General features: G+C 42.5%; 2 protein-coding genes across 2 annotated transcripts; one reads left to right on the forward strand and one right to left on the reverse strand.

Moving 5' to 3' along the window:
- Positions 1–7,102: 7,102 nt before the first annotated feature.
- slc25a28 (solute carrier family 25 member 28) lies at positions 7,103–14,561 on the reverse strand. The gene is made up of 4 exons (XM_071904405.2): positions 14,083–14,561; positions 10,908–11,136; positions 9,912–9,968; positions 7,103–9,264 (listed from the first exon to the last, which is right to left on the reverse strand). Exons 1-4 carry the CDS (start codon positions 14,422–14,424, stop codon positions 8,666–8,668), a joined length of 1,227 nt encoding a protein of 408 aa, XP_071760506.1. The 5' UTR covers positions 14,425–14,561; the 3' UTR covers positions 7,103–8,665.
- Positions 14,562–20,544: 5,983 nt separating this feature from the next.
- On the forward strand, positions 20,545–27,950 carry pyroxd2 (pyridine nucleotide-disulphide oxidoreductase domain 2). Its single transcript, XM_071914176.2, has 16 exons — positions 20,545–20,697; positions 21,297–21,316; positions 21,450–21,543; positions 21,728–21,801; positions 21,959–22,114; positions 22,357–22,510; positions 22,654–22,715; positions 22,802–22,899; positions 23,035–23,176; positions 23,809–23,943; positions 24,026–24,098; positions 25,474–25,627; positions 25,735–25,886; positions 26,083–26,189; positions 26,634–26,754; positions 27,036–27,950. Exons 1-16 carry the CDS (start codon positions 20,580–20,582, stop codon positions 27,104–27,106), a joined length of 1,731 nt encoding a protein of 576 aa, XP_071770277.1. The 5' UTR covers positions 20,545–20,579; the 3' UTR covers positions 27,107–27,950.
- The last annotated feature ends 20 nt before the right edge of the window (positions 27,951–27,970 follow it).

The raw sequence follows: 27,970 nt of genomic DNA on the forward strand, positions 1-27,970 counted from the left end.
CGTAACAATGCCGCAGTTCATCAGACCCTGCCAAGGCTTAACTCTCCAAGGCCCAAGGGATGAGAAGTGCGTGTGTGTGTGTGTGTGTGTGTGTGTTTTGCTTTGATCATGAAAGTACCGTGGCAGAGTGAGGTATTCATTTGGGGATCCCTCCCTAGGCAATGATGGTAATTGATATACGCACACTGTACTCTACACACGCAGAGTAAATATGTCCGCCAGTCTCTTTGGTTTCTTCCAGCGTTCAAGTTCCCATAAAGCTGTGCCTGACGCTTACTTATCGCCCAGTGACAGAGGTGTGACGAGGTCAACTTTGCTCGAGTCCCAAGTCAGTCTCAAGGCACACTGGAGGCACAAGTCTCAAGTCTAATTGTAGAACACCAAGTCAAGTGAGAACAAATCAAGAATAATAATATCTTAGTAATTAATATCTTAAAGAAAACTAAATATCTAGGACTTTTCAATGCAATATGGTTTTAATAGGATAAAAGCTAGGTAAGAGCATCATGTCAGTTTGATTTCTATAATCAGTTTCAACTTCAATCAATTCAATCATTCCATACAAAGTCAGAAAACAGAATTTAAATTAAGTCGTCTGGAAGAACAAATCTCATCACTTTCAATCTAAATAATTTACACAAACATAAGATCTTTTGTCAAGACTTTAGAAACCTTTTTGAGTCATCAAATTACAGGTCAAAGTCAAGTCCCAAGTCACCAGAATCCAAGTCAAGTCAAGTCTCAAGCAATTCAAATTGTGACTCGAGTCCAAGTCATGTGACTCGGGTCCCCACCTCTGCCCACTGATCTTATGGTTTCTTCATCATCGCCATTTGGCTTTGTCTGCCGTTGTCTGGGGATGCTAATACATCAGTTTCCCCCTTCTCTCTCCCTCTCCCTGCACCGTCATGGCGAGGCCCATTAGCGGTGGCGTTTCACTGTAAACACTTGGATTTATTGAGGGAAGCCGTCTATTCACTGCAAGCCTTGCATGATATTCTTTTATTGTATGCGAAGTGAGAAGGATCCCGTTTCAAACTCACACACACACACACACACACACACACGCAAGCGGCACGCACGTTCTTTATGTTGTCTCGTGTCTCCTGCAGGCTTCACATCACACAGCCAAATACTCATATTTAAGGCAGCTGTGTTCTATTCCATTTCAGCTCTTTCCCACAGAGGGAATGGTGTGTGTGTGTGTGTGTGTGCATACATATGCTGCTATTTCTGTGTGTTAATGATCATCTTGTATCCTTGGTGGTGGTGGGAAGAATTTCTCCTCCCCAACTTGTTCTCTTAAGTGATGACAGGAACCGTATCTCCCCCGCATCCTAATTCTCCACAGCGCAGCACAATGGGAGACATTCAAGCCACAACTGGCACAGTAAGTTATAATCACTCTGTAACCCTTCCTGTATTTTGGTAGCTTGGCACTCATCCTGAATTTACATTTCGCTATGCTTCATAATTCAGTCTGAAGCTGCCATCCTCGGAGTCGTCTTGGAGTCAAAGATGAATGAAGTGTATTATTCATATTGATTCAAATTGATAAAACCTGGCCGCTGAACATTCTTCACTTGTCCCTTAACTGATTATTGCGTAACAGAAGCTGACTGGTGATAGTAGGATTTCATTCTTGCTCTTCCCTCAGAAGACAGTATGGCCAGACCCTGAAATGTTTGATACAATTTCAAACGTGGGCATGGTTCGACCCTCGGGGGGTGGAACCAGGCTAAAATTCCAGTATCACTTAGGCAAAGGAAAAGCACACTTTTCTCAGAAACGTGATTTATATCAGATTGCATGAATTCCATTATCCCTTTGCCTGCGGTCAATAATGGAAATGAAACATGATCAAAATCAGAGATAGCATCTTCATTCACACCTCTAATCCACTCACGGTTAGCTTGTCTGCAGATAGTTGCACACTACATGGGCTCATGTGCTTTGCAGAGTACCAGTGCAGAACAAAAGTCAAAGCCATTTACATCAGCCAAGAAAAGCCTAATGCAATCTCTTTTATTTACTGAATTTATGCAGTGACAGCTTGTTTGCCTTACACTACAACCTCACTCACCAGAGCTTCTCTGCTTTACGCCGTGGTCTATCCTCATCTCTTGGCTCCTCTCCTCTCCTCTCCTCCCCTCCCATCTGCTCAAGCTCCCCAGAGTGGGAGAGCCTGAAGCAGCCAAGGGGATTACAACAACAGCTCCTTTATCCAGCAGCACCCCCGAGGAGCGTGAGATCACAACCTGTATGTGTCTGTGTGTATCCCAGTGAGTTAGACAGAGAGCGTGTAATCACACCTCATCCATTAGCTGCTGGCACCCGTGGAATAAAATGGACATTATGGCGTAATCCTGTATCACTCTCTAATTCATGCTGAGTGGTCTAGTCATGATTTGGCTTAATATATGGAGAGAGATCTGACAAGAGAGGCAACAAAAGAGCCATAAATATGTAGAGAGGGAGAGAGGGCGAGCGAATGAGGGAGAGTTGTGAGGACCAGAGCCCCTTCAGGCGTTCACATTCCTAAGTACCCTTGGAGTGTGTGTGTGTGTGTGCGTGTGTGTGTGTGTGTGTGTGTGTGTGTCTGAAATAGACCCTTCCACAGGTGCTTGCTGTGAGGGGCTCTGACCTGAGGCTTGAGTTTCCAAAACATGGGCTTACATCAATACGCAGGGGAGTGTATGTGTGTGTGCCTGTGAGCCCTTCATCAGCGAGTATGGGTCTTTTCCAGCAAAGACATGTGTACAATGTGTGTGTGTGTGTGCGTGTGTGTGTGTGTGTGTGTGTGTGAATACCGCTCACTTTGAATATCCAAATAAAGTCAGACATGAGGGCCTTGAAACAGTGATAATATTCAGTAGAGGGAAAGACGGGAGAAAGTATTCAAGATTTGTTTAGGTAGCAGCAAAACACTCTCTCTCTTTCACACACACACACACACACACACACGCACACACACACACACATATATACACATGCCCACACACGGCGGTGAAGGTGTGCACACTCTGTAGCGACTCATAATGTGCACACACACCCACAGGGTAAATACCTCAGGGTAAATATGATTGACAGTCTAACCTGTGTCACTCTGGCACTGACAAATGCATCTCTCTCTCTCTATCTATCTATCTATCTATCTATCTATCTATCTATCTATCTATCTTTCTGTCTATCTATCTGTAAGAATGATCATTTATAAGAGTAATTGTTTGCCAAGAGAGAGTGTAATTGCTGAGATATGATCATTACACATTATCGTAGTGACAGACAACCTTACCATAATACCAGGCTTCCATGAGTATTGAAGGATGAAGTGGTTGTCGTTTGATATTTAAATGAATCATCAAACACAATTCTGCTTTTGTTTTGAGTGCCTAGTGACATCAAGCGGTTATCCCCTTTGCTCACAGAGAAGAGAAGAGAAGAGAAGAGAAGAGAAGAGAAGAGAAGAGAAGAGAAGAGAAGAGAAGAGAAGAGAAGAGAAGAGAAGAGAAGAGAAGAGAAGAGACCAAAGGGAGTGACTTCAGACTATTGAGATGCACCCCGAGTATTTCTGTCCCTCATGACACTGTGTGCTTCCCCACACTCAGACCAATTACGGATAAATATAACACTCTCTTGCTCTCTCTCTCTTTCTTTCTCTTGCTCTCTCTCTGTCACACACACACACACACACACACACACACACACACACACACAGAAAGAAAAGGGCAAATGAGCTCAGGGCCAGACTAAATAGTTTACTCTACAGAGGCTGCTGAGATTTGGAGTGGGCAAGCTCAGTCACACACTCACACACAGATACTGTACTCAGACAGAATTAAAGCAGGAATAGCAGCGCAGTTGAAACTCACCTCTGTCCACGTTCTACTGTTTGAACTCATTCTCTCCGTACTTTCTAGACTCTGAGTCATTTCTATCAATGGCACCAGTGAGTGTCCTACTAAGGCTAATCCAAACAGCAAACTACAGATCCTCCTGTGTTGATGACAGACACACACACACACACACACACACATAGACCAACCCTTAACTTTCCCGCTCTTCTAAAACCTGTCAGTCAGTCATGAGCAGCATCACCAGAGGCAGAGTGGGCAAGCTCTAGCTGGCTGAACAACAGTCGGGAAAAGAGGAGCAGGGGAAACACACACATATAATATTCGAGAGAGAGAGAGAGAGAGAGAGAGAGACGGCTCATTAACACTCCCTGTTTGAACAGGTGTCTGGCTGAGAAGACATGGGTGTGAGTGTGCATGTGTATAATTTTGTGAGTGTGTACATGGAGAGGGCGGGGTGGGGGAGTTGTCACTCCTCACAGCGACCTATGGAAGTGTTAAACCTGCTTCTCCAAAACTGAACTGTTCGCTGATGCTCACTCTACCCAAAGGATTTTGTTGCTTATGCAGAGTCTAATATACAATATATCCCCCACATGTGAACATTCAAAATGATGTCATCAATTATTCCAATCCATAACAAACCATTGGCCAGCCTTGTTGCATACAGCTTAGTTCAATTACAGACAACACATCATTGCATAAGTTCTGTAATGTAAACATATGCACTGATCAAAATGAGCAAGAATTAAAAAGCCACTGGAAATACTTGTTTTGTGCACAAGTAAGATCAGTTTGCAGTTTTGGACTTTCCGGGATTTTTTACTGCAAAATTGCAGGATTGGGTCAGTATGGTGCAGGAATTTTTAAAATGCCATATCAAAATGAAACACAGTCATACTTTCATTATATTCTACAGTTGAGGACACTAAAACTGATTCCTGTATTACCAGTATGCACAGTATTAGTCAAAGGTCGACTGGAAAAGTTGTTTTGACTGTTTCAAAGTCAAATTAAATTAAAATCGTCAAGTAAATTAAAATCGAATGGTGATTGGGGTCGTGTACTCAGAATCAGGTTTCTGGAGGACATGGGAAAACTTTATTTTAATTTATTAGTTCCATCTTAACATAGAATTATATATCAATGGGAATTAGTCGTCAAGACGCCCATGCACAGCCACTTATGATCAGGTGCAGGTTGGTCGCAGGAATAAGATAGTCCATATAAAAAAAAAAAAATCCAACCGCACACTGTTAGACTTCGTTGTTAACTTACATCTTTATTTTCTTAAGATTAGGCTTGTTCGCTTCTCAAGCCTAATCTTAAGAAAATAAAGATGTAAGTTAACAACAAAGTCTAACAGTGTGCAGTTGGATAATTTCTTTATATAGAATTATATATATATGTAAACAGGTGTTGTAATTCATTCCTATCTGTGTGATAGTGTTTGAACAGGTCTAAAGGGATACAGTGGCACCCATCATCTAGTTGTATCTGGAAATGTTGTTTTTTTATCATTAATCCATTTCATCTTGGCCTCAGTGTACCTTTGTTATTGTTACTGTGTTGTTGTTATCACTTTGATAGTCTGTTATGATTTCTGCTCTGATGAACACAGTGAGGCAGTAGTGTCAGTTATCCCTTCTTCATGCTTGCTTAAGTTTGTTAAAGTTTGTTAAGAAAACAAGGTTTTGTCACGGGGACAGTTTGATGGATTCTGATCTATCATTAATTCATGACTCAACCTGATTTGTGAAGCTACTATTTTGCCAAAATTCCCAAACTCAATTTCTGCATAGAGAATATTTGTTTATATTATGTAACGAGAATTTCAGCATTTTATTTTTTTTATTTGAATCAATGGTTTGCTTGCCATCTTTTTCTCAGAGTAGATCATGCCAATTCTGTCTCCCTAAATTTTGGAGTAAAAAATATCTGTTTGACACTAACTGCCTGTCCTCACCACAGTGCAAGTCTTGCCTGCTCTACTTCTGTGAGCTCACCTGGAGAGGTTTCACAATTGAATTCATGGGAATACATGTTTCCAATCAATGTACCTGGCAAAAGGCTTCAGTGTTTCAAGATGACAACTGCACCGCCTCAAAGCTCCTCTTGCCATTGGAGACAGTTCTGACACAGGGCAAAGCTGACCTATCCACGAAAGAGGCTCTCATGCAATTTAAAGTGAATGAGACAATGGATGAGACCTGCAAATGCTCTCTGCTGGGGTGTCATTTTTGGCAAATTCATGAGGTGTAGGGGCCATGCACAAAGTGTTTCTATCAAGATCACTGGTACTGATGGCACAGAGACGGTCTGTCCCATCTGAGACCTGCTGGCTTCAGACAGTCAGCACCAGGATCACAGCACAGACTGGATGGCAAGTCAGTACAGGTAGTTTTATCTCTATTTTGAATTGATGACTCCTTATTCTTCAAGGTACAGTATCCACACTCTAAGAGCAACACTTAAAAGTTATTGTCATTACTCTCATCATAAAGTGGGATCGCTGAAAGAAATGTCATTATTACATAACTTAACTCAAACAAAATAATTACGTTACCTTATGCTTGTGGGCAATTGGCACTCCAAAGCTGTGTCAAATAATGCAAATAAAAACTGTACTACAAATTAAATTTTTTGCTACATTTCTGACCCTTTCAAACACAAACACTCTTACCAGCCTTCTAAAGTAGTTTTTTTCAGGTAAGCATGCAATCCATCTTTTTTCTTTTCTACACCACCACTAGATTTTGCTCTCCATGGTTATCATCAAATTTTACTTTATCATGCATTATTTGCTCAGTCCCAAAGCTTCCTCCTCACTGAAGCTCTCAAGGTCACAGACAGCCAAGCTGTTTGTATGCAAGTTATGTGTGTGTGCAAGTACAAACTGTGTTTTCAGTCTAGAGGGTCAAAGTTGACATCTGCACCTGTGTTTAAGCCTAAACAACTGTACCTGCCTCCAACTAAAAATAAATACCTGAAAACACACACAAACTCTCCATGTGTTTCTGGCCATACAGATGTGGCTCGGGGCATTGCCTCCTTTTCACCCAACCCACTCCTTGATTTCTGTTTAGCTGGGAAATTAAGAGGAGAGTTCAAATCTTTTATAGTTTACCAGAATAGAATGGAAATGTGGCCTTCTTGTAATGATCAGTCAATATGCATAAAACAAACATTCAATCAAGCATCTTCACATAGTTTGCAAAGCATGCACAAAAAAATCAAACAAAGGGGGGTTCCAGCATTTATGAGCAGTAAGTGGAGGCTCACTGCTCAGTCTTTATTGAACAGCGAGTGTAAAGCAGTGTCGGGGACAATCAGACATCAATCAATAAGAATGACAGCTTCCATTTATGTCAGTACCCTGATAGCAGGGGTAAAGATCAACCAATAGATCAATCAGCCAAGTTCTTTGTTGAGCTATGCTCTGCCAAATTGAAACGGGAGACATAAATGTTGAGTAGTTGAATAATCTGAGAGCTGATTAAACACAACAATGGAAACAAAGGAAAACTCATTAAACTAACAAATTTGTTGGAAATAAAAGTACCATTCTAGGAATCAAATAAAAAACAAAATAATAAATTAAATAAAATTAAACTTCAGAGACCTCAGAGCAACTGAAAATTTTCCTCTCTAGGTACCTCATGGGGAACAACCATAAACTCACAAATGTAGTTTGGTGAAGGGCAATGAATTTATTCAATTATTAATATCTGGTTTTATCTTCTTTCACCCTCTAACAGAAACCTATGGCCAAACCAAAGAGAACTTCCCAAGCCTGACCCACGGTCTTAATCTAAGGAAGACGAGATAACAAGTTTGACTTCTCACATACAAAATTGCACAGTTCAGTTAATCAAGACATAAAATGCTCTTCATCTCTGCTCACATTGATCAATGTAGCCAGGTTGGCAGGGTTCCTAAGAATCAAGGACTGGACAATTTACAAAATCTGTCAACAGAAACTACAGTAGCAGAACAGGTGTCCGAGTAGATCTAAGTTAGCAAATGCATGTGTGTAGGATTAACAACAAAACGGTCTCAGCTGTACTGTATTTGCCTTTGAATCAGAATGGCTGTAATAATTTAATCTTTGGCAAAAAATTTGTATTAAATCAATAAAATTGACATTTTTTTTCCAAAAGAAATTAATCATTTCACATCTTAAGGAGACCCCTCCTTAGTAGCCCAAACTGGACATAAGGATAAACTTGTCTTTTAGTTTGATTAGTGTGAGGATATTCTGTTCTGAGATCTTCAATAAAGGCCAAGTTCTACTTTGTCCAGAAAAGGGTCAGATCTGGAGTCAGTTATGAGTTTTCACTCACACATTCAAGGTTTGGTTGGGTGGAAAATAAATCAGATCCTAGAACAGCAAGACCATTGAAAACCCCAGAACTACAAAAAAAAGTAATACTACTGCCCCCTGCTGACTATCTTTCCAACTCACAACTGCTGTGTTCTTCACGTTCACCCTCGGCTTGGATAAACTTAGTGGTCACTTGAATGGCTGACAAAAAACAAACAGATAAACTAGTACTATAATACTGTGTAAAAAGCTTCTCCATGGAGAGAGAAACAACAAAAACTCACACCACACCCAGTCTCCCAACAGTATAGTAGAAATATAACTAACTGTACTGCCAAACAGTATATGAAGATGTCTTTCTTATTGGGTTTGTCTGATAGGGGTGAGACAACTGAGGTGGTTGGTTAGACTCTATGTGCGTATCGACTTTATCTCCCTACAGAGAGGGCAGAGCGACATGACGGGAGAACACACCAAGGAGACTCGTCTACATCTCAGCCTCCCTGTGCTGCGATCTCCTCTTGTCGTGCTGGTGCTTGGTGAGTCCGTACTTGAAGAACTCGTAGACTGACCAGCTGATGGCTGTGGAGGGCATCTGGTAGATCACCCTAGCCTGGACTCCCTTGAAGAAGCCCTGCAGGCCGCCCAGCCTGTACACTGTCCGAAAGGCGTGGGCCAGGCCTGAGATGTGTCTGTGGGCTCCTTGGCTCTGGCCCTGGCCCGGACCGGGGCCGGGACCGGGACCTGGGCCTTGGCCGGGGGACAGGGAGCTGAGGGTTAGGGACTCCTGGGTGTTGAGCAGGGTCTTGCAGACGTCCAGAGGCGTGGTGGCTGCGGCTGCGATGGCCCCGGCCAAAGCTCCGGACACCATGTGGGACGAGGGATTGTACTGTCTGTGGGGGTTGAGCAGCTCCTGCAGGTACTCGTAGGTCATGAAGTGGAGCGCCTGGAAGGGTATGTTCATGGTGAGCTGGGTGGTGTAGCTGCGGTAGAAAGCCGCAGCGCCTTCTTTCTGCCACACGGCACGCACACAGTCCAGCACGCCGCGGTAGGGAGAGTTATACATCTGCATGCGCTGCTTCACAACTGGGGAGAGGTGGATAGATGTGTAGGTGGAAGAGAAGGCCGGCCAGGTGCGTACGCGTCATTGGGTACCGTGGTGATGAGAAAAAAAAGGATGGAAAAAGAAACAAATTAGTGAGCTATTAGCAGCAGTAAAAACATCCTGTAACTACATGCAGCTTCTAGGCAAATGAACAGGAGAGAGAAAGATGTAGTATGTCATCTTAATAGGAGCCTATCCTTAAGACAGCTGCATCCAACAGCTGCACACCATGACTGTGACCGGTGTCCTTCTACTGACATGCTAGGGCAGGTGGACTAGAGGCAGCTGTGAAAGTGTATAAGTGAGACTGCAGAGTTAAGGCCACCAAGTGCAGATGGTTGGCTCAGGAGTGGCACCTGCAAGTTTCTTCTTTGAAAATATTCTCTGGCAACCCTTCAAGACAGTTAATGCCTTACACTCATCCAAATTATCCTCACAGGAGCTGGACAAAACCAACTGTCATCATAAAAAAATCCTGCCTTGTCTCTAAAGACATTAACGCATACAAACATAAGCATAAAACACACAAAAACCTCACTTTACTCTATTCTTGTCATATCCTCCTTTCGATATCTCGACTTTTCATCCCTTTTACTCACATTTCCTCAGTACAAAGCATTGCCCTTACCTTCAGCTGGATTCATGGCTGCATCATGAAGCAGTGTGGCCACGCACCCAGCTGCTCCTGAAAAACACACACCTCAAAAATTACCACACAAAATCAGAAAAGATAGATAAGGATCACAGAAGAGGAGGCAATAAAGAGGGAGAGAATGAGAATGCATAAAGCATTTTCAACTGCCATGGTAAGGACCCCTTTGCAGTGTTTAGAATGGACTCAATTCATCTCTTTCACTGCCTCACCCCTGAGGTGAGGACATTATGCCCAAATGAATACCCCATGATAGCAGAATTGGTGCATAAATTTAGCAGTTCACAATGATACGAACTAGATTGATCACTCCTGGTTGAGGTCAGGACGCTAAACCTGAGCATAGAGAGACACCTAGTGGACAAGGCAGTTCATTGCTCCATTGGGAGATCTTTACCAAGCCCATGAGCTAGAAAGACTGGACCAACAGAGGAGAGGAGATGAGACGGGAGAAAGACGACTTACCCAGCCTCCCACTAAACTGGAAAAGAGGGGAGAGAGAGAGAGTAGGGAGAACATGGAATAAGGAAAAGGCCGACATTCAGAGCACGTATTCCAAGTTGAATTTCTTCCTATTTTGTGGCTGAAGCCGCTTTGATAAAATTGACCCTAACACGACAGTCCATTGTTTAACTTTTCCCAAAGCCAGCGACAGATCTACAGTTGACGCTGGCACTTCCTCATGACCTAACACTCTAGCTATGAAAAGGCTCTATCCCATATGATGACCTGCCAAGTTTTTTAGAACTGGTCAGGCGGTGTCTGGTCTATATATGGATTAGGCTGAGTCAGCAGCTCCATAGAGATCATATTGAGGGGTGCATGGGATGGGGCTTGGCGTTGGTCAACTCAGGGCTACAGTCCTAGATATCAACCTACTGTCTAATGGGGATCTCATGGTTAAGATAGCCATACAGCAGCTGTACAACTGTATGACATTGTTTGCGTGTGTATATGCATGTTTTATGGTACCATTAGCCAAATGACTGTTAGCCCCTGGGTGAATGACATCACTTAGAGTCTTTTTGAGTTTCTCATAGCAGGCGAAATAGAGGGCATGGGCAGGTCCCGCCCCCACAGCTGTCGCGTTCAGCCCTCTCATTGGCCGCCAGATGCCCTCGGTGGTTACGATTCGCCGGAGAGCGTCCATCACGTTCCTGTAGCGGGCCGCGGGGTCGGGCTGGAGGCTCTGCATGCGTGTCTGGAAAAGGGGAAAGGTTGGAATGTAGAGATCCAGTCTGATGTTCAAAGTCAACATTGTGCTTTCTTACCACCCACTGAGGTCTGCAAAATCACATTAGGGCTAGGTTAATTGAACGTGGCCTGAATTCAGTATAAACATTAGAACACAATGCATAGAACAGTCTGTTATTATGTCTATTACAATATACAGAATACCGAATAGACTAGACTGTGAATTTGGGGTTAAATAAAGGAAATGAGAGTGTTCAACATTGTGTGCATGTGTGTGTGTGTGTGTGTGTGTGTGTGTGTGTGAGAGAGTAGTTGAATAGGAGGAAGTATGCAGTTACAAGCTCCAAGGTCACAGAGGGACATAAGCTGACTTCCTGTAAGCCTCTTTTCCCACTGACCCTGAGGCACACCTTTCTCATCCTGACACATACACACACACTGAGATAAATTATTATATTATATTACATTAACATAAAGCACATGTGCTAGGGATCAGGGTTTCAGTTATCTGCTATTTGGTAAGGGTCGCCTTGGGTCTGGGTGAGGGGGTCTGTGCTCGGAGCAACTAGCCGTATAACATGAAACACCAAACTTCCAGCTGAATGGACAAACTTATGGCCCGCTGGGTGTGTGTAGTGGACTATCAAAGTGTAAACAGAACCTCAAGTCACTCTATACAACAGCTGTGGAATGAAGGGGCCAATGAGAACTAGCTTACACTGGTATATGGGTATTTGCTTCAAGTTACTTCACACTTCAGGACCAGAGCTGCAGTTTTATGCCGCCAGACCAGCACACAAAACCATAGCACATCTCTGTGTAAGGTACCGAAGAAAAGCTATTCAGCAAATTGCAATCTGACTGCTGTACTCCTCATTCATTCGTGACTGTCCCTAACTGCACTGGAAGTGACCTGCCAAAAGGTTTTAATAATGTAGCCATGTAAAGCTAGTAGACCTTTTACCAGGTATGGATACGCTGTGTCTATCTGTTGTGTGTTTGCATACCCAGAAAGCACCTCTCTAACAAGGACCTTTGCACTGAATGTAAATACCACTTCCACCGATTTCCCCAGAAAACTATGAGGCAAAGGGTGCCACATTTTGCTTTTTTTCCAACTATTGGAAATTCCATTCCTGTGTTGTGCAGTGTACACTCTGACCCAGTTACAACTTAAGTTAACCTACTTCAGTTTTTCTTTTTAAATCAACAATTACTGGTATTAACGATATGCAAGAGAGGCATGGAAGCCTGCACTAAACCATCTCAAGTAAAAATGTTATATAGATACACTTTTGAGCACAGGAAGAGAAAGTCTGTATACACAATAGAGGTAGCCTATTTAGAATCGGTCTAAATGGGGAAAAAGCACTAATGCAAGAAGAAAGGAGAGCAAGCAATATGCTGGATGGATGCATCTTGAATATTTCTCAATTTTCAGTTTTTGTTCTTTTTACAAAATGTGCTGCACCTTATCTATCCATTTTCTGTCCAATGTCACGCCTATTTCTGTACATGAATGTGTCAAGTGTTTGTGCACAGCTCTTGAGCACAGCACACTAGACTTCGTTTTGCTGAGTCACAACACTGACTGTTCCAAATCTCCCGAGGCTTGCACTGAGAAACACTGACACCCATTAGCTGTGTAACAGGCACGCTGAGAGAACATGAGAAGGATCTGTAAATGTCGATCTGGTCCAGGTTCGGGGACGGTCTATTCTACTTAAAGTTAACCCAGGCAGGTTGCAACAGAGGTAGACTGCAGGTGGAAGAGACACGGATGAAGCCTGGGCATCTCAATAGCTTTTCAGCCTGACATAGACAGCTGACTGCACTGAGCTCGCCGTCTCTCTCCATCTCGCTCTGGCCCTGTGTCTGCGTTATACAATGGCCACCACTGCACAGCCACAACTAGCTGACATCATAATAGAAAATGCCTTGTTACGTTTAAATTAAAGAGATCACAACACTACCAGGTTGGTGCTTATACCTGTAAGACCCATTTCCAGTGAAGGCACGCACCTGAATAGCTGGCATTATGTAGGCCAGGCTATCACTAGCATCAGAGACTACCTTATGAGTAACAGTGGGGGACCACATGATAACACTAGACCCAGTCAAACGGCATGACTCCCATGTGATCAACAGATCATTACAAACAATCAGTTATGGACTTGTGTGCAGCCATAGGCCTACTACTCAGTAAAGGCAGTGCAGTCCTGCGACGACCTACTACACTTTGTTTTGCAGCATAAGGAAAGAAGCAGCATATACCGTCATTAAGGACTGGATTGGCCATGGCCAAATTGTCTCAAAACTGTGCTGTATCTCAGTTTATTTGGCTGGAAATAATATTGGCAGCCAGGGTATAAACACGCGCTAATCCAAGAACATTCATTCAGCCTCTTGCTTTTTGTAAACAGAGTAGTTTCACTCCACAATACTCCCAACTGTTAGCTGTAACTCTACACTATGCCACTGATGCTGTTGGTGCAGTGGGGTTACCAACAGGTTTCTGTTATTATGTGTCTGACTTGACATGCATGTTCCTTTCCGCATTGCTTACACATTACATAACATTATGACCAGCGAGGCACTGACAGCAGACTCGGTCGATGATGGATGATGCGCAGGTTGACCGTAGGGCTCGGGTGTTTGACCAAGCTAAAGGTTAGCTTAGCTAGCCAGTAGCTAGTTGAGGTTAACTTGTAATAGCATGTTAGCTAGCAGGGAGTTGAGACGTTAGCCGAGCTGACTGACCTTGCCCTCACTGCCGCCAGGCTTGCAGCGTGACTAGGAAGCAAGCTAACCAGCTATGCTAACTAACAAATTGGCTACAAGAATTAGCCATAATAAAGCTAACGTCACAGCATAGGACCAGTCTCTGAAAGCACGGAGAACAAACATGAAAAGTTGTGGGTTAGCTAGCTGGATAGCCACTAAGCTATGCTACCTTGACACAGTCGATGGGGAACATAAGGCAATGCTCCATGATTCCGGCCACGGCTCCAGCCAACATGTGGGTGCTAGTTGAAGCTCCCTGTGGCAAACCCTCATAGTCTGGTTCAGAGTCCTCTGTCTGATCCTGTGCACCACGGATACAATGAACAGTCTGCAGTTCTGTCTCGCCTCCGATCCGGGGTGTCAGACTTCCCACGATACTTTCCGAAACTCCCCAAAATCTGCCCCCAATCCATCGAACTTCTGCCCCGGCAGAGGCACCAGCAACCCCGGGATCATTGCCTGGTGTCTCCGCTGTCATCCGACGCCTCCTCACAAAACCATCTGCTTCCATGAGAAACCAGGTAATATGTTAAGTCTTTGAGCACGCAGACACGGCGTCTTGTGGTCGATTTAAATTACAAAGTTTTACATTCCCTTGAGTTGATTTCCAGCTGCTTGTTTGCTACACCATTCCCTCGCCCGCCTCTACCACTCCAAGCCAAGGCCAAGGCGGACAAACACACACACACCGAGCCACACCGCAGGCCGCAATGCAGGAAATGGACTCTGATTGGTTACGATGACAAGCCCCGCTCATGCGATTGGATAATAGACATGCCACTTTTCATTGTATTTTGGTCAAAACATGCAACCCGGACATCATGCAGCCAGGGGCTTCAGATTTTGGTAAAACGCAGTAATGGTGCCTCTGGTAAAGCTGTAAAAGGACATAGATCACAATCTAAAGTACATGCCTTATATTAAAACGTGTTGAGAAAAATAAACAAACACGAATATAGGCCTCTTGTATAAATATGGGTTTATTTGTATTTCTTCTACAGTGCCTTTCCATTCTTATTTGAAAATGAAAAGTGCTGCAGCCTGTCTGAAACACTCAAAATGGCTAACTCAACTCGCAGTGAACCACAAGCTCACACAGTTTTGAGAATATTATCATCATAACATAATTGTCCCATGGTCCAGATCAGTGTTCAGAAATTGGTGGGACCGACTCAAATAAGACCACTTTCATTTCTCCACCAAAAATATGGACACTTAATGTACCAAGTGTTTTATCTAGTATGTAGGCCCTATACTCTTAAAAAGCAGTGTCATTTATCACATCTGTCTGTCTCCTTTGGGACAAAATACCTCTGTGTTACAAACACAAGATATAGTATTAACTACATGTAAAATGAAAAGTAGCACCAATATCTGTTGTCCCAAGAAAGAAGACACACAGACCACTCAAATCAGTTTGCTGTGCTTTGTTTGGGCATTCAGAAAACATGACACAATCAATCAATCAATCAACCAATCAATCAAAGGCTAAATTAATCCTTCATTTTGTGCAGTGCATGACCACCTATATTGGAGTCACTGTGTATCTGATTTCTTTGTCTTCCCTTTTCTTCTTCTTTATCTTCTTCTTTATCTTGTCTTGGTATGTAGCTACTCGTGGGCAAAGGCTAAAATTACAGTACATCTTAGGACATCCCCAAGTGTTCATTCTGCATCATAACACCTTTTATGGACTGCTAGGAGAGAGAAGTTGGTGATTTGATAGTTAGGAATGCTGCTGTCTACAAGAGCCGTCAGATAAATGTCTCCAGGCCGAGCATCTTCACCACTGGACCTCTCTGCCTGCAGGGAAAGGAGCTGATTTCTCCAGAAAATGAGGTAATTGTGTTTTGGTCCGGAGCTGTTTTAACATAATTTAATTTTCTCCTTTATTGCCTGGGAGAGCCTTCAAGGGGTGCAGTGTTGAATTTCTGCCGACAAAGGGGAATGAAGTGTTAATTTCTGCTTACAAGAACAAAATCTCCTGCTTCTGATCTAGTTATGGTTGATTGGCTGTTGTCCGCAGACGTTCCTTAAAGGAAAACCAAGCAGACAGCATATTAGGGTCATTTCTCTTCCCTGAACCTAATGCTACTCTAATACACCAAGGGAGAGGCATGTTAGGTCTAGCGGGAAACCCTAGATCACAAATAACACCTCGCTTCATTCCCTCTCCGTAGAGAGTGCACAATCCATATAAGCCTGAGGAATTATTTTACACAGGCTAAGCAAAACATGGTTGAAAATTCACATTATACGGAGAGAAAATGAGAAGATAACCTGCTTATGTTCTGCTGTGTTTGGTTGTTTTCGTACAACTAGTTAACACCCTTCCTTCCTTAAACCCCAGGAGACAGCCTCCTGCCCGCTCTGTCTGCTCCCTGGACTGCTGCTTAGGCCCGCAGCATGATCAATGGCCTCTTATCATATTAAAGCACAGTAACTGAACCACTTAGAATAGTAAGACATCTAATGAGACATCTTCAACAACAGCACTAGGAAACCATTTTGTGTTAAGAGCCCAACTTAAAACTCTTACGGTGGGCCCTTACTATGAGATCGCTTGTGCCCAACCCCACCCTGCCCTGACAAAGACAAGAGTCAACTGTTGTTTTTGTTTATAGGCTATATATATTCCATATCTGTGTGAAAATATATAAAAGTCACACATGAAACCCACACGTGAGCACATATGTGAACAATGTGTTTTCATATGTGAACAATTGTTTTCACATTGTGTTCTCAGTTCAGTTTTTACTTCAAGATGTGAAAATTTCAATTCACAGGTGAAAAGTGTTTTATCTCATGTTTTCACCTTCCACTATATGTGACAGTATTTGTTTCACGTGAGAAAACCTCCCATGCAAAGAGACAGTTCACAGGTGAAAACATCAACATCAACAACATTTCACATGTTCACATATGAAAACCAACATGTGTCCAAAAAGAGCATGTGCTTTGAATTCATATCTGGGTTTTCACATGACTTTTTTGTAAGGGTAACACAGCTTTTCAATTTGAACCAATTTGCCCTCACAAAAAACATGACCAAATTGAACATGAACAAATTCCTGTCACAAATTAAGTACAAAAATAAGGGAGACTCTCTGGAAATAAGAATGTGTGGTCAGACAGGTTTTTACTTCTAAATAATGGTATCTTATCAACTAAATTACATGTCAACATCAACACACTTCATAAACAGTACAAATGTTATGTGAATCAAACTCTGCACAATACTTTGGTAATTCTCTGGATGTGATTTAACTTACTGTGACTTTAGTAGGGCAACTTTGAAGTTGTAGTGTGAGCTGTCAGTCAGTGGAAAACCATGGCAGCCACAGCCAGGCCAATAGTCTGCCTAGGAACAGGTTTTAGTGGAACAACTATGCCACCAAGAGGAAAACTGGATAATAGCAAGCATTGTAATTCTCATTTTAAATGTGTCATTAAAAGTGTTAGGCTGCTGGATGTGGGTTGAGTTGGTATGAATTGGAAAATGCAACGCAAATGCAATTCATTGAACTACTCATGAACACTGCGATATGATTATTCAACTATTTTTCTAAAGTGATTTCATCATTTTACTAGAACTGGAACACAGTCTACCTGTGATGTACTCGAAACACGATTGCTAGATTGGTGTCAGCTCCATGATAAGAAGGCCTTTTGGGCCTTTGGGGGGGACGATTTAACTCGTGACAACCTAGTAGTTTGTGGGGACCCATCACAGCCCACCCCCCTTAATAGATAAACACTGATTTAGAGGATAACGAGCCTAGTCCTCAGTCCTCTGTAAATGAGAAATCAAATAGAGTCAGAGATGAAACAGTGACAGACTTCAGATCATGAAGTGAATTTTTTTCTGAACAAAAGTGAGTCAGTTAAATGATACTGGCAGTGTGAGGGTTTTACTCTTGTCAGTTTTTCAGCACAACATCATGTCGTTTTGATTAACTTTTATGGGCTTGCATGAACTCAACTTTTGAGACTCAGTGACAATTTATTTTTGCCCATGAGGTCAGGCCTAAAGCTCTTGGCTCATAACTTAAACTGTAACATCACCCTGTACAGTAAATGCTGGAAAAGTGTTGACATTTATAGGCCTCATGGTTTACATTTACTGGTCGAAGTATAGGATACACTTACAAACTCACATGTTAAACATGCCATCAAGACACCCGGTAGGCCTATACCACATTTTAACATGACCACTGAATGACAAGTTAACACTGAGGGGTTAACTGTGGTGTTAAATGGATGCTAGCCTATTATTAAAGATTTTCACAACTGAGAAGTAACTGACCTTTTTTCCCTCTCAGCTTTGAATTTTCAGAGTATGACATCCACTTTTCCAAGAGCTGAGGAATATACATGGGTGTTGTGGCCCATGTGACAGCCAGAAGGGCTAACACACACACACACACACACACACACACACACGTTTCTAAGGCCTGTCTATTGTTTTGCCAGAACATGCACTGTATCTCTATAAAGAAAATAATTAGAGCCAAATATTAGGCTAAGCTGGGGCAAACCACAAGCAAACAAATACGGATTTATAGGGATAATTAAGTAGTTGCATGTTTCTTTTGCTGTGTTGTTTGCACTGCATGATCTTTGAAGTCTGAACGTAGCTCCATCATTTCACTCTCTCTCTAAGAGTAAACAGAAAAATGAAGACAAAGGATTTCTGCAGAGCTGCCTTTTTAAAAGCTGGAGGAGGCAGAGAGTAGGGAGCTAAAACATGCTCACAAAACTCAGCAACATGGGGAACAGAGGTAGAGATTGCACAAGAGTGTGGAGAATTTTGCAACAGGTCATGCTCAGACAGCATGTATAATTTATTCTTCCAATATCCCAAACATTTTTCTTTCTTTCTTTCTTTTGCTATGGCCAAAAATTCTGACACATCCCAGACTTTTTAAAAGTAAAAATGCATTTCCAAACTAATTCCCCCATGTGAAAGAATGTGCAGAATGTGAAATTAGTGATGTGATATGTGTGCTGAGATTATTCAGTAAGAATAAAATCATTGATATGAATAGCTATGGAAGGTAGTTTGTAGGTAGACATGCATTACTCCACTAGTCTGGCCTATTCAAGGGATATTCACTATCTAGCCAATCCAGTCCTTTGGTGTTCCTTTAAGCTGCATAGCCTGATATAAGATTAGTTATTGACTACTTTTTAATTCCAATGGGTAGAAATCGGTTTGTTAAAAAACATTTGGCTGACATTTTTTTTTTTATCAACAATTATTTGCAAACTGGTTCTCTTGCTGTAGCATCTGCAACATCTCCCTCTGCTGCTGAGAGGCTGACTCCTGTAGCAGCAGGTAGCAGATCAGATCTGGCTAGCCATATACTGTACTGGATGGCAAGAAGGAGAAGTGGATTAATACCTAGTTGTTCAACTATCAAGAATGACGATGGCTGTAATCTCTGTTTAGCCCATTGTGTATGGTGCCAAATTATGGTCAAAAAGATGAAAAAAAAAGGTAAATTAGCACTGTAATTTATTTGTACATTGCAATTTGTAAACACATAATAGTCTTTAAAGATCTTTAAATTGACTGTGCAGTGCAGGTAGAAATATCACATTGCATAATCACCCTAGTATTACTATTACCTACTACCCTCTATTTTTTTCTTTTTTTTTTTTACAGATTTGTGAAATTTAACAGTGTCAAAGATCACAAGTCAAATTGTAACTGGGGAGAGGAAAACAAGTCATGGCTGGTTTGAGATTTGGCCCTGTGTGATGATGATGATGATGATGATGATGATGATGGTCTTAAGGCGTGTCTGTCACAGTCAAAACACTGAGTTAAATAGTAGACTAACGTGTCAAAGGTCTATGTGACAGAGTTTGAACGAGTTGCCTAGATGGCAACAAAATAAATCTGTGGATTTATATTATCTGCTCCTTGTTAATTTGCATTGTGGACAATGGACATACAGTAGGCTACAGTATCTATGCAAATGTATGCATTTCACAAAAATATTGTGTGCATGAAGACCCAGGGAGCTGCAAAGGGGCTGCATGGTTGAAGGAAAGTAAATCCTCCTTGATTGTTTCTGGATTTCAATTTTCTTTCAAATTTATTTACATATTGAGTGAAAAAACATGCAAAAATATGTTTTTTTTTTAAAACTTTTATTTCAAAGTTATTGTGCACTAGTGGACATCAAGAAAGAATAGGAAAGTATGGAAACTCCACAATCCGCTTTCATCACTATCTACATTTCAAACTCTTATCAAATTTCAGTTTCAAGTTTCAGCTTGCTGTGTCTCCTCAGGTGATGCCTCATCCTCTGAGCTCTCTAGCTCTTCATCTCCTTTCAGAAAAGGGTCAGTGAATCCAGATGTAGAGTGTAGGCTACATTATTTTATAGTGTAAAATGACTAGACTTCTCTGAAAACTGGATTGAAAAAAAAAATGCTCACATGCAAGAAAAAAAACAAACAGAATATTAAACTAAAAAACACCTAAATTAAATAATTATCATTCTGACAATGGGTCAAATTTCCCGCCCCACTACTCCAGATTTGCGAGTGGTGAAACAGAAAACCGGAACACCGGAACCAGGTCTGCGGGGCCCTAAAAGGCAGGAGGGAAAATGGGAGGGATTGGCCTGTGAGTTCTGCGTCAACACTTTCGCCATGGCCGCAGCGGTGTGGACGGAGCGCGGCCGGAGGGCAGTGACAGCTGTGGGCACGCTGACCAGAGCCAGCCACTCCGCTGTCAGAGCCCAGTACGACGCGCTGGTGATCGGCGGAGGTAGGAGAGGACTATGGGGAGTTTGGAGGAAAGCTGCAGAAAACACAAAGAGAGTCTGCTATACTTATGGCAGAACAATCCGCGCCACTTTGTTGTAATGTTATTGACACAACGTTGCAGTTTAGAGGGAGTTTGCAAACGGGATTATTAGGAATTTCTCCCTCATTTCTAAAAGCAGTTTCGCCTTTGTAGTAGAATTAAATAGTCTCTCTCTGTCCTGCATTTCCAGTGGCATGCAGGCTACAGTATTGTTAAACTTTGGACTCGTTCAACTTGAGACTGCAGAATAGCTTGCACATAGTCTGTTATGTTCTTGCACAGTTAAGAAACACTGATAAGAACATGCATTGCAGACATTTAGGAATGCACTTACAGAGCACCAAGTAGGCTAATGCATCCAAAAGTGGCAACAAACATTAAAATTCCCCTTTCAAGTCTTCTTTCCCTACAAAATCACGAGTATAAATATTCAAGTTGGAATTTGAATTATCAGAACAGGCTCAGTGAACTTGAATGGTAGGATTTAAACATATTTCTGCAGGACGCTCAAAGTTTTCTTGAAACATACTGTATCTGACTGACTATATATTTCATTGCAGGGCACAATGGACTGGTGGCGGTGAGTTCATGCATTTGTATCCTAACACATTTGTTGACTGAGGTTAGCCACAGGATAAAGGTGGTGTGTGTGTGTGTGTGTGTGTGTGTGTGTGTGTGTGTGTGTGTGTGTGTGTGTGTGTGTGTGTGTCCAGGCTGCCTATCTTCAGAGGGGAGGAGTGAAGACAGCAGTGCTGGAGCGCAGACATGTACTGGGAGGAGCAGCTGTTTCGGAGGAGATCTTCCCAGGTACAGTAGCCTCAAACACGGTCCTGATGGTGGAATAAACAGGATGAGTTTGAATATAGGCCTACCAGACTGCAAACAGGTGCTTAGGGAATGAATAAATGAACACTTTAGGTGTGTAGTTTGGGTAATACATTCATTTTTCAGCGTAATGTGAAAGTGAATACATCATGTTTTATATTCCCAGGTTTCCACTTCTCCAGGTGTTCCTATTTACTCAGTTTGTTAAGACCCCACATATCCGCAGACTTGGAGCTCAAGGTAAAACACACACTAGCCTGCACAATGCTTCCTTATGAAATGTGACATCACACAAATTCTTAATTCAACTGATGTACAGAAGGCTCAGTGTTTGTCTCACCTGTGGATGTGTGCGCACAACTGTACATTTTGGTTGTGCCTTTATTTATGTCTTCAGAAACATGGGCTGAAGGTGTACATGAGGGACCCCCATGCCTTCACCCCCATGCTGGAGGAGGGGGTGAGAGGTGCCCCACCAAGGTCTCTCACCCTGGGCTCAGATCTGGCCATGAACCTGCGGGAGATTGGAAAGTTCTCACAGAAGGATGCCAAGGTATTTCAGGCATTATCTACAGACACAGAAGATTTTCGGCCACCCGATTTTACACCCCAGTGCGTATGGCTTTAAGCTCCTGTCATACTAGTATGAACTGAAAAAGCACTTTGATGCCTCTGCTTGACCTTTCTTTCCTGCCAGTGTCTTATCCTGCCCCTTTTCTCACACACTCCCCCACCCCCTCGACCCCCGCTCCCACCCTCACCCTTATCTTCACCCGTTCTTTGACGCGCACCCAGGCGTTTCCAGAATTCGTTGCACACCTGGAGAAGCTAGCGGGGGCCATCCACCCTCTCCTGGATGCCCCGCCTGTAGATATCCCAGGTGTCACTGCAGGATCGCTGAGCAAGAGGCTGACTGCGGCCAAAACGCTGATGCCTATTGTCAGATGTGGTGTGTGCGCGCTTTGAAAATACATTTTGATGTACTGGCTATCAAACAAATTATTTACAAATGCACTCATGCACAAAGATAAACAGCATTTTGAATCCTGCAGTAACCTGAGTGATGATGAGAAATGTTATTTGTGTCGAAAGGTCTGAAACTGGGCAGGAACATTCCAGACTTCTATGAGATTATAACTGCACCGATAATGAAGGTTTGTTATGACTGACACATGACTCAGCATTACTTGCCACTCAGTAATAACGCCATCAAGGCTAACTGACCGTTGTGTGTCTTTAGATTCTCAATCGGTGGTTTGAGTCAGAGCCGCTGAGAGCAACGCTGGCTACTGATGCTGTGATAGGAGCTATGACCAGTCCCAGTAATCCTGGTAGTGGGTGAGACGCACACACACACACACACACACACACACACACACACATGCACAGATGCACACACACAGATTTGATTACACAGAACATTATGACCACAACAAATAATCTGATCAAGCGTTTTATGGTCTTGCCCTGAAGGTATGTGCTCCTGCATCATGTGATGGGGGAGCTGGAGAAGGAGAAGGGAGCCTGGGGCTATGTGGAGGGAGGCATGGGAGGCGTGTCTAAGGCTATCGCTAGCTCCGCCCGCTCCTACGGTGCTGACATTTTCACTGAAAAGGTAAGATTTTGATTCATTATATTCACCTATGGATGATTACAATTTGAAACTAGAAGGGCACTCGGAGAGCGCAGACCTCCGCCAAGGTTCGTGCTATTATTGCTTGTTCGTGAGTCGGATCCGGATCCGCTCCAAAATATAATGAATTCTTCCTTGGCCCATGCTATACCCTTCCACAAAGTTTCATGAAAATCAGGCCAGTAGTTTTTCCGTAATCCTGCTAACAGACAAACAAACAAACGGCACCGAAACCATAACCTCCTTGGCGGAGGTAATGATGCAATTCACCATTTTGCAAAGTTCCTTAGAAGTGGATAAGATCAATCATGTGCCATGGAGTGCCGAGTATGCAGGTTTTCATTCCATCCAAAGTCCACACCAGATGATTTCACTGATTAGCACACCTTCAGCCTAACCTCGCCCCTAGGCGATCGTATGCTACACGTTGGTTACAGCCGGAAAGGAGGAACTAATCAGTGAAATCACCTGGTGTAGTCTTTGGTTGGAATGAAAACCTGCAGACTCTCTGCCCTCCATGGCACACGGCCAGAGATTTGGTGTAGGCTAATGGAGACGGTGTTCTAGGGTCTGTACATTGGCCTGTGTGTGTGTACAGTGTGTCTCTTTGGCAGGACGTGGAGCAGGTCCTGGTTGGCTCAGATGGTGCTGCCAAGGGAGTGGTGCTGAAGGACGGCACAGAGATCCACAGTAAAGTGGTTCTGTCCAATGCTACCCCATACGTCACCTTCAAGAACCTCACTCCTCAGGTAATAAAGACAAGTAAAACACATGTAAACACAGTGACAGACAGTATGATTTATTCTCTGACTCCATGTTTTTTCATTGCAGGGTTCCCTATCTCCAGAGTTCATCAAAGCTGTAGATCAGATAGATTACACCTCTCCTGTCACCAAGATCAATGGTATACCACTTCACATTTCATTTTCCATTTACCTATGGCATCATTTACTTGTTCTATTCTATTCTATTCTATTCTATTCTATTCTATTATGCCTGATTATTATTTTATGTCATGCTAATCCCAAACCATGATCTCATGCAAAATTTGCATTAGCTGGCAACTGTCAGGTTTTGACTGTTAAAACTAAGGAAAGTCACGAAGCCCTCCAGAAATTCTGAGATCCAGACTGGCCGAATAACTAATAAGCTGTAAGCTATAACCTATAGTGAGATGCAGTCTTTTTCTGTAAAAAGTTGAATGCTACTTTTCAATACTATGATACTGTTCAATGATACTTGAAAGAACCAGCATTTAAAATAAGCTGTTGAGCTCATTGTCTCATCTAGCATAGTTTCTCTCCTTAGGAAAAATGGGAAAAATCCACCCTAAAACACTTTTACACTGTTATAAAGCAACTATTGGCATTGTACCTTGCATTTCTGGGTCCATTTTATTGTTTTGGTGTGTTTGTCTTATTCCTGTGGATAGTTTGCTAAACACAGATAATGTGATGTCACATCAAGATATTTCCATTGTAGCTACAATGGAGTTTAATAGGAGAAAAATGTTCAACTATCTGAAGAATCAATGGTAAACGTCAGGTTTTGGTGTCAGTCCCTCAGAATCAAAAAGCAAGGGCTTCTTTCTCTTTTTTCTTTCTTCTTTCTCATAAAATAACTCCTGGAATGCACTGAATGTCAGAGATTGATGATATATAACAGTGTAAAAGTATCTGAGGATGGAATTTTCCTTTAACTAGCACAACGCGTATAAATGAAACCGTAGCCACGGCCTAGGCTGAAAACACAAATTTCAAGGTTTTGAATATTACAAAACTGTATAAAGCACATTTATCTGCTACTTACAAGTTACAGTAACTTGTTGAAAGTTTCTCGACTTCCCTGCATTGCCCTTCATAGCTCCCTGCTTGCTAATTGGAATAAAGCCTGGGAGGGAAGGCTTTATTAGTCAGGGACTGCTTACTCCCAATTGAGCCTTTGTAAGGCATGACTTATTCATTTTTACAATAGCCTAGTTTTGTTTTTTAGAATTAATTTTTAATAGTCCAAACTTTGTTATTTCAAGCTAATGGAATTGCATGCTGTTAAACATGCCATATTTGCATGCATGCTTTGATAACTATCCTAATTGGAATTGGAACTGGTAAACTGAAACTGAACCACTTTATTTGGCACTTTATTTGGCACTTTATTTGGCACTTTGCCATGTCAAATAAATACATAAATAATAAATATAATCCAAATAAGTAGTACATAATCCTAGCACAAACACTGACTCCTTGTATGTTTTTCCTATGGTGACCTGTCTCTAACAGTGGCAGTGGACAAGCTGCCTAACTTCCTAGCATGTCCCACACCAGATGGGAAGCCGGGCCCCCACCACCAGTGCTCCATCCACCTCAACTGTGAGAGTGTGGAGGTACTGGAGACCGCATACAAAGACGCCATAAATGGACGTCCCTCAGCAAGGTACATACACATCTACACACTCGTATTGGAGCGCTGTTACACCACACACACACACACACACACTCCTCACCGCCATCATCACACATCATGTTCTTTTATCCCTGTAGGCCCATGCTGGAGATGACCATCCCCTCTGTATTGGACCCTACTCTGGCCCCCCCTGGGTGCCACGTAGTGTCACTGTTCACCCAGTTCACCCCCTACCATATAGAAGGCAGGGAGTGGACCGACCAGGACCGAGAGGCCTTCGCTGACCTCGGTTAGAATCACAAAATGGTCCAGAACTTTCCATAGGACAAAGAGTGGCAAAGGCTTGCTAATGCATGTTGCTCAGGCACACACATCCTAGCAAGCTCTACTTCAAGTTGATGTTGATGTTAGTTTTTTTTTTAGACATGTATACTGATTAACCTGTTACAATGATAAAGCACGTGTACGTTTGTCTATCTCTTTAGCATTTGACTGGGTGGAGCGCTACGCCCCCGGGTTCAAAAGGTCCGTAGTGGGCCGGGACGTCCTGGCTCCCCCTGACCTGGAGAGGATCTTCGGGCTTACTGGAGGGGTACGTACGTGTGGTAACGATGAGCAGGGATTTGAAGGTTGATGTAGAGCTGATTTGCTTACCATCACACTCTCCTATTCTCTGGATAAGGAAGTAATTTGCGTCCTCGGCAGCCTTCCTTCTTTTGGCGTCCACTCAGGAAACACATCCGTTGCGTAAGCAGTTAATGGTTACAGACACTTTAACTGCAGCCCATCAGTCAGAATCAAAGTTCATATCAGCTATGCAAAGTGACTCAACTGGTTGTTATGTGGTCTTACTACTGCTTATTGCACAGAACTTTATGAGACACCATTGAACAACTGGCAGGCTACTTTTCTCACAGGCCAGATCAATGGGTCTCTATCAGTACTGCAAACACCAAAAAACAAATTATACCAGGAAAAGAGAAAAGAAAACACTTAAGCCTCGATTAAACAAGCTCATGTTCTCTCATCTTTACAGAATATCTTCCACGGATCAATGTCACTGGACCAGCTGTACCTGGCACGACCTTTGCCCTCTCTCTCTGACTACCGTTCACCAATTAAAGGGCTATATCTATGTGGCAGTGGCTGTCATCCAGGTTTGCCTTTAATGCTTTATAACATCCTCTGTAGTGAATGTAGTTGTGAGTGTGGCTGCTGGTTGGCTGTACCTATGTAGGTGAGTGTAATTGTATGTTACTAGTGTGCAGTTAGTGAACCTTTGGACCTTTTGGATTAGATCTTATCCTGACGACTGATGATGAGGAAATGAAGTCAGTGTGGTGATGTCATGTGACTGAGTAGAACGATTGCTCTACTTTTCATACTTGAACTAGAGTGGATGGATCCTCACCTGTTTGTGTGTTTAATGGTCTGTCAGGTGGTGGTGTGATGGGATCCTCCGGCTGGAACGCTGCCCTCACTGTCATGGCTGACCTGAAACGTAGCTGAGACATCAGACATCAATCGGTGTTCAGCCTCTTCTGTGTCAAATTTGTGGGAATGTGACTGGTATAAGCTATGATATGTAACAGTCACTCCAACTGTCCCTCTGGCCAGCTGTCTCTCCACCATATTATGTAAACCAATTTTATTTACAAAGATATCTGTCCAGGGCATAGAGGACTAGAGGTTGATTTAATAATGTGGCCGACACAGGATGAGAGACAGAGAGAGATAGTTAGAAAGCATGAAAAAGGCAACAACATCTCTGTGTGTCGAGTTTCAGGCTCCTCGTAATCCGTCCATACCAAAGGCTCATCAATGAAGCGTTAGCACTCCTGATATTAAACACAACTGGTGCATTAATGCTAAAATCCCTGTTTGACACCGGTGACACTACAGTCATAGTTCAGTCATAAACTGATTCGGCAGCAAATCAATGAAAATCATTATACTTCAACATCTATGTATCTATGCATTTTTTAAAGAATTGATACTTATCTCGATGTTTGAAATAAATAACATTTTGAGAATGCTCTGGCCTATGAAGTACATGTAACACTCCAATGAATTAAACTAAGCTACACTACACTAATACACTAACTAAGGATGACCAAATCTTCATCTGTGTACTTTATAGCTTAATGAAGGAAATGATACATATTGGAACTTTGTACACATTTTTTTTTTAATTGATTAAATCCAGATGAAATTCTAAGCAGATGTGTTTTATCTTCATTTTTAAACTTGAATAAATGCATGTTCTGTTGAAAGTTAAAACCATGAATAATGGTAATCTCCTGGCATGGATGTGAAACATTAGGATACCAGGGAGGAATCAATATTTTACATATTTATTGCAAAATACTGCTT

Source organism: Centroberyx gerrardi, chromosome 15 (assembly GCF_048128805.1).
Source record: "Centroberyx gerrardi isolate f3 chromosome 15, fCenGer3.hap1.cur.20231027, whole genome shotgun sequence".
In the NCBI taxonomy this organism is placed as follows: Eukaryota; Metazoa; Chordata; class Actinopteri; order Beryciformes; family Berycidae; genus Centroberyx; species Centroberyx gerrardi.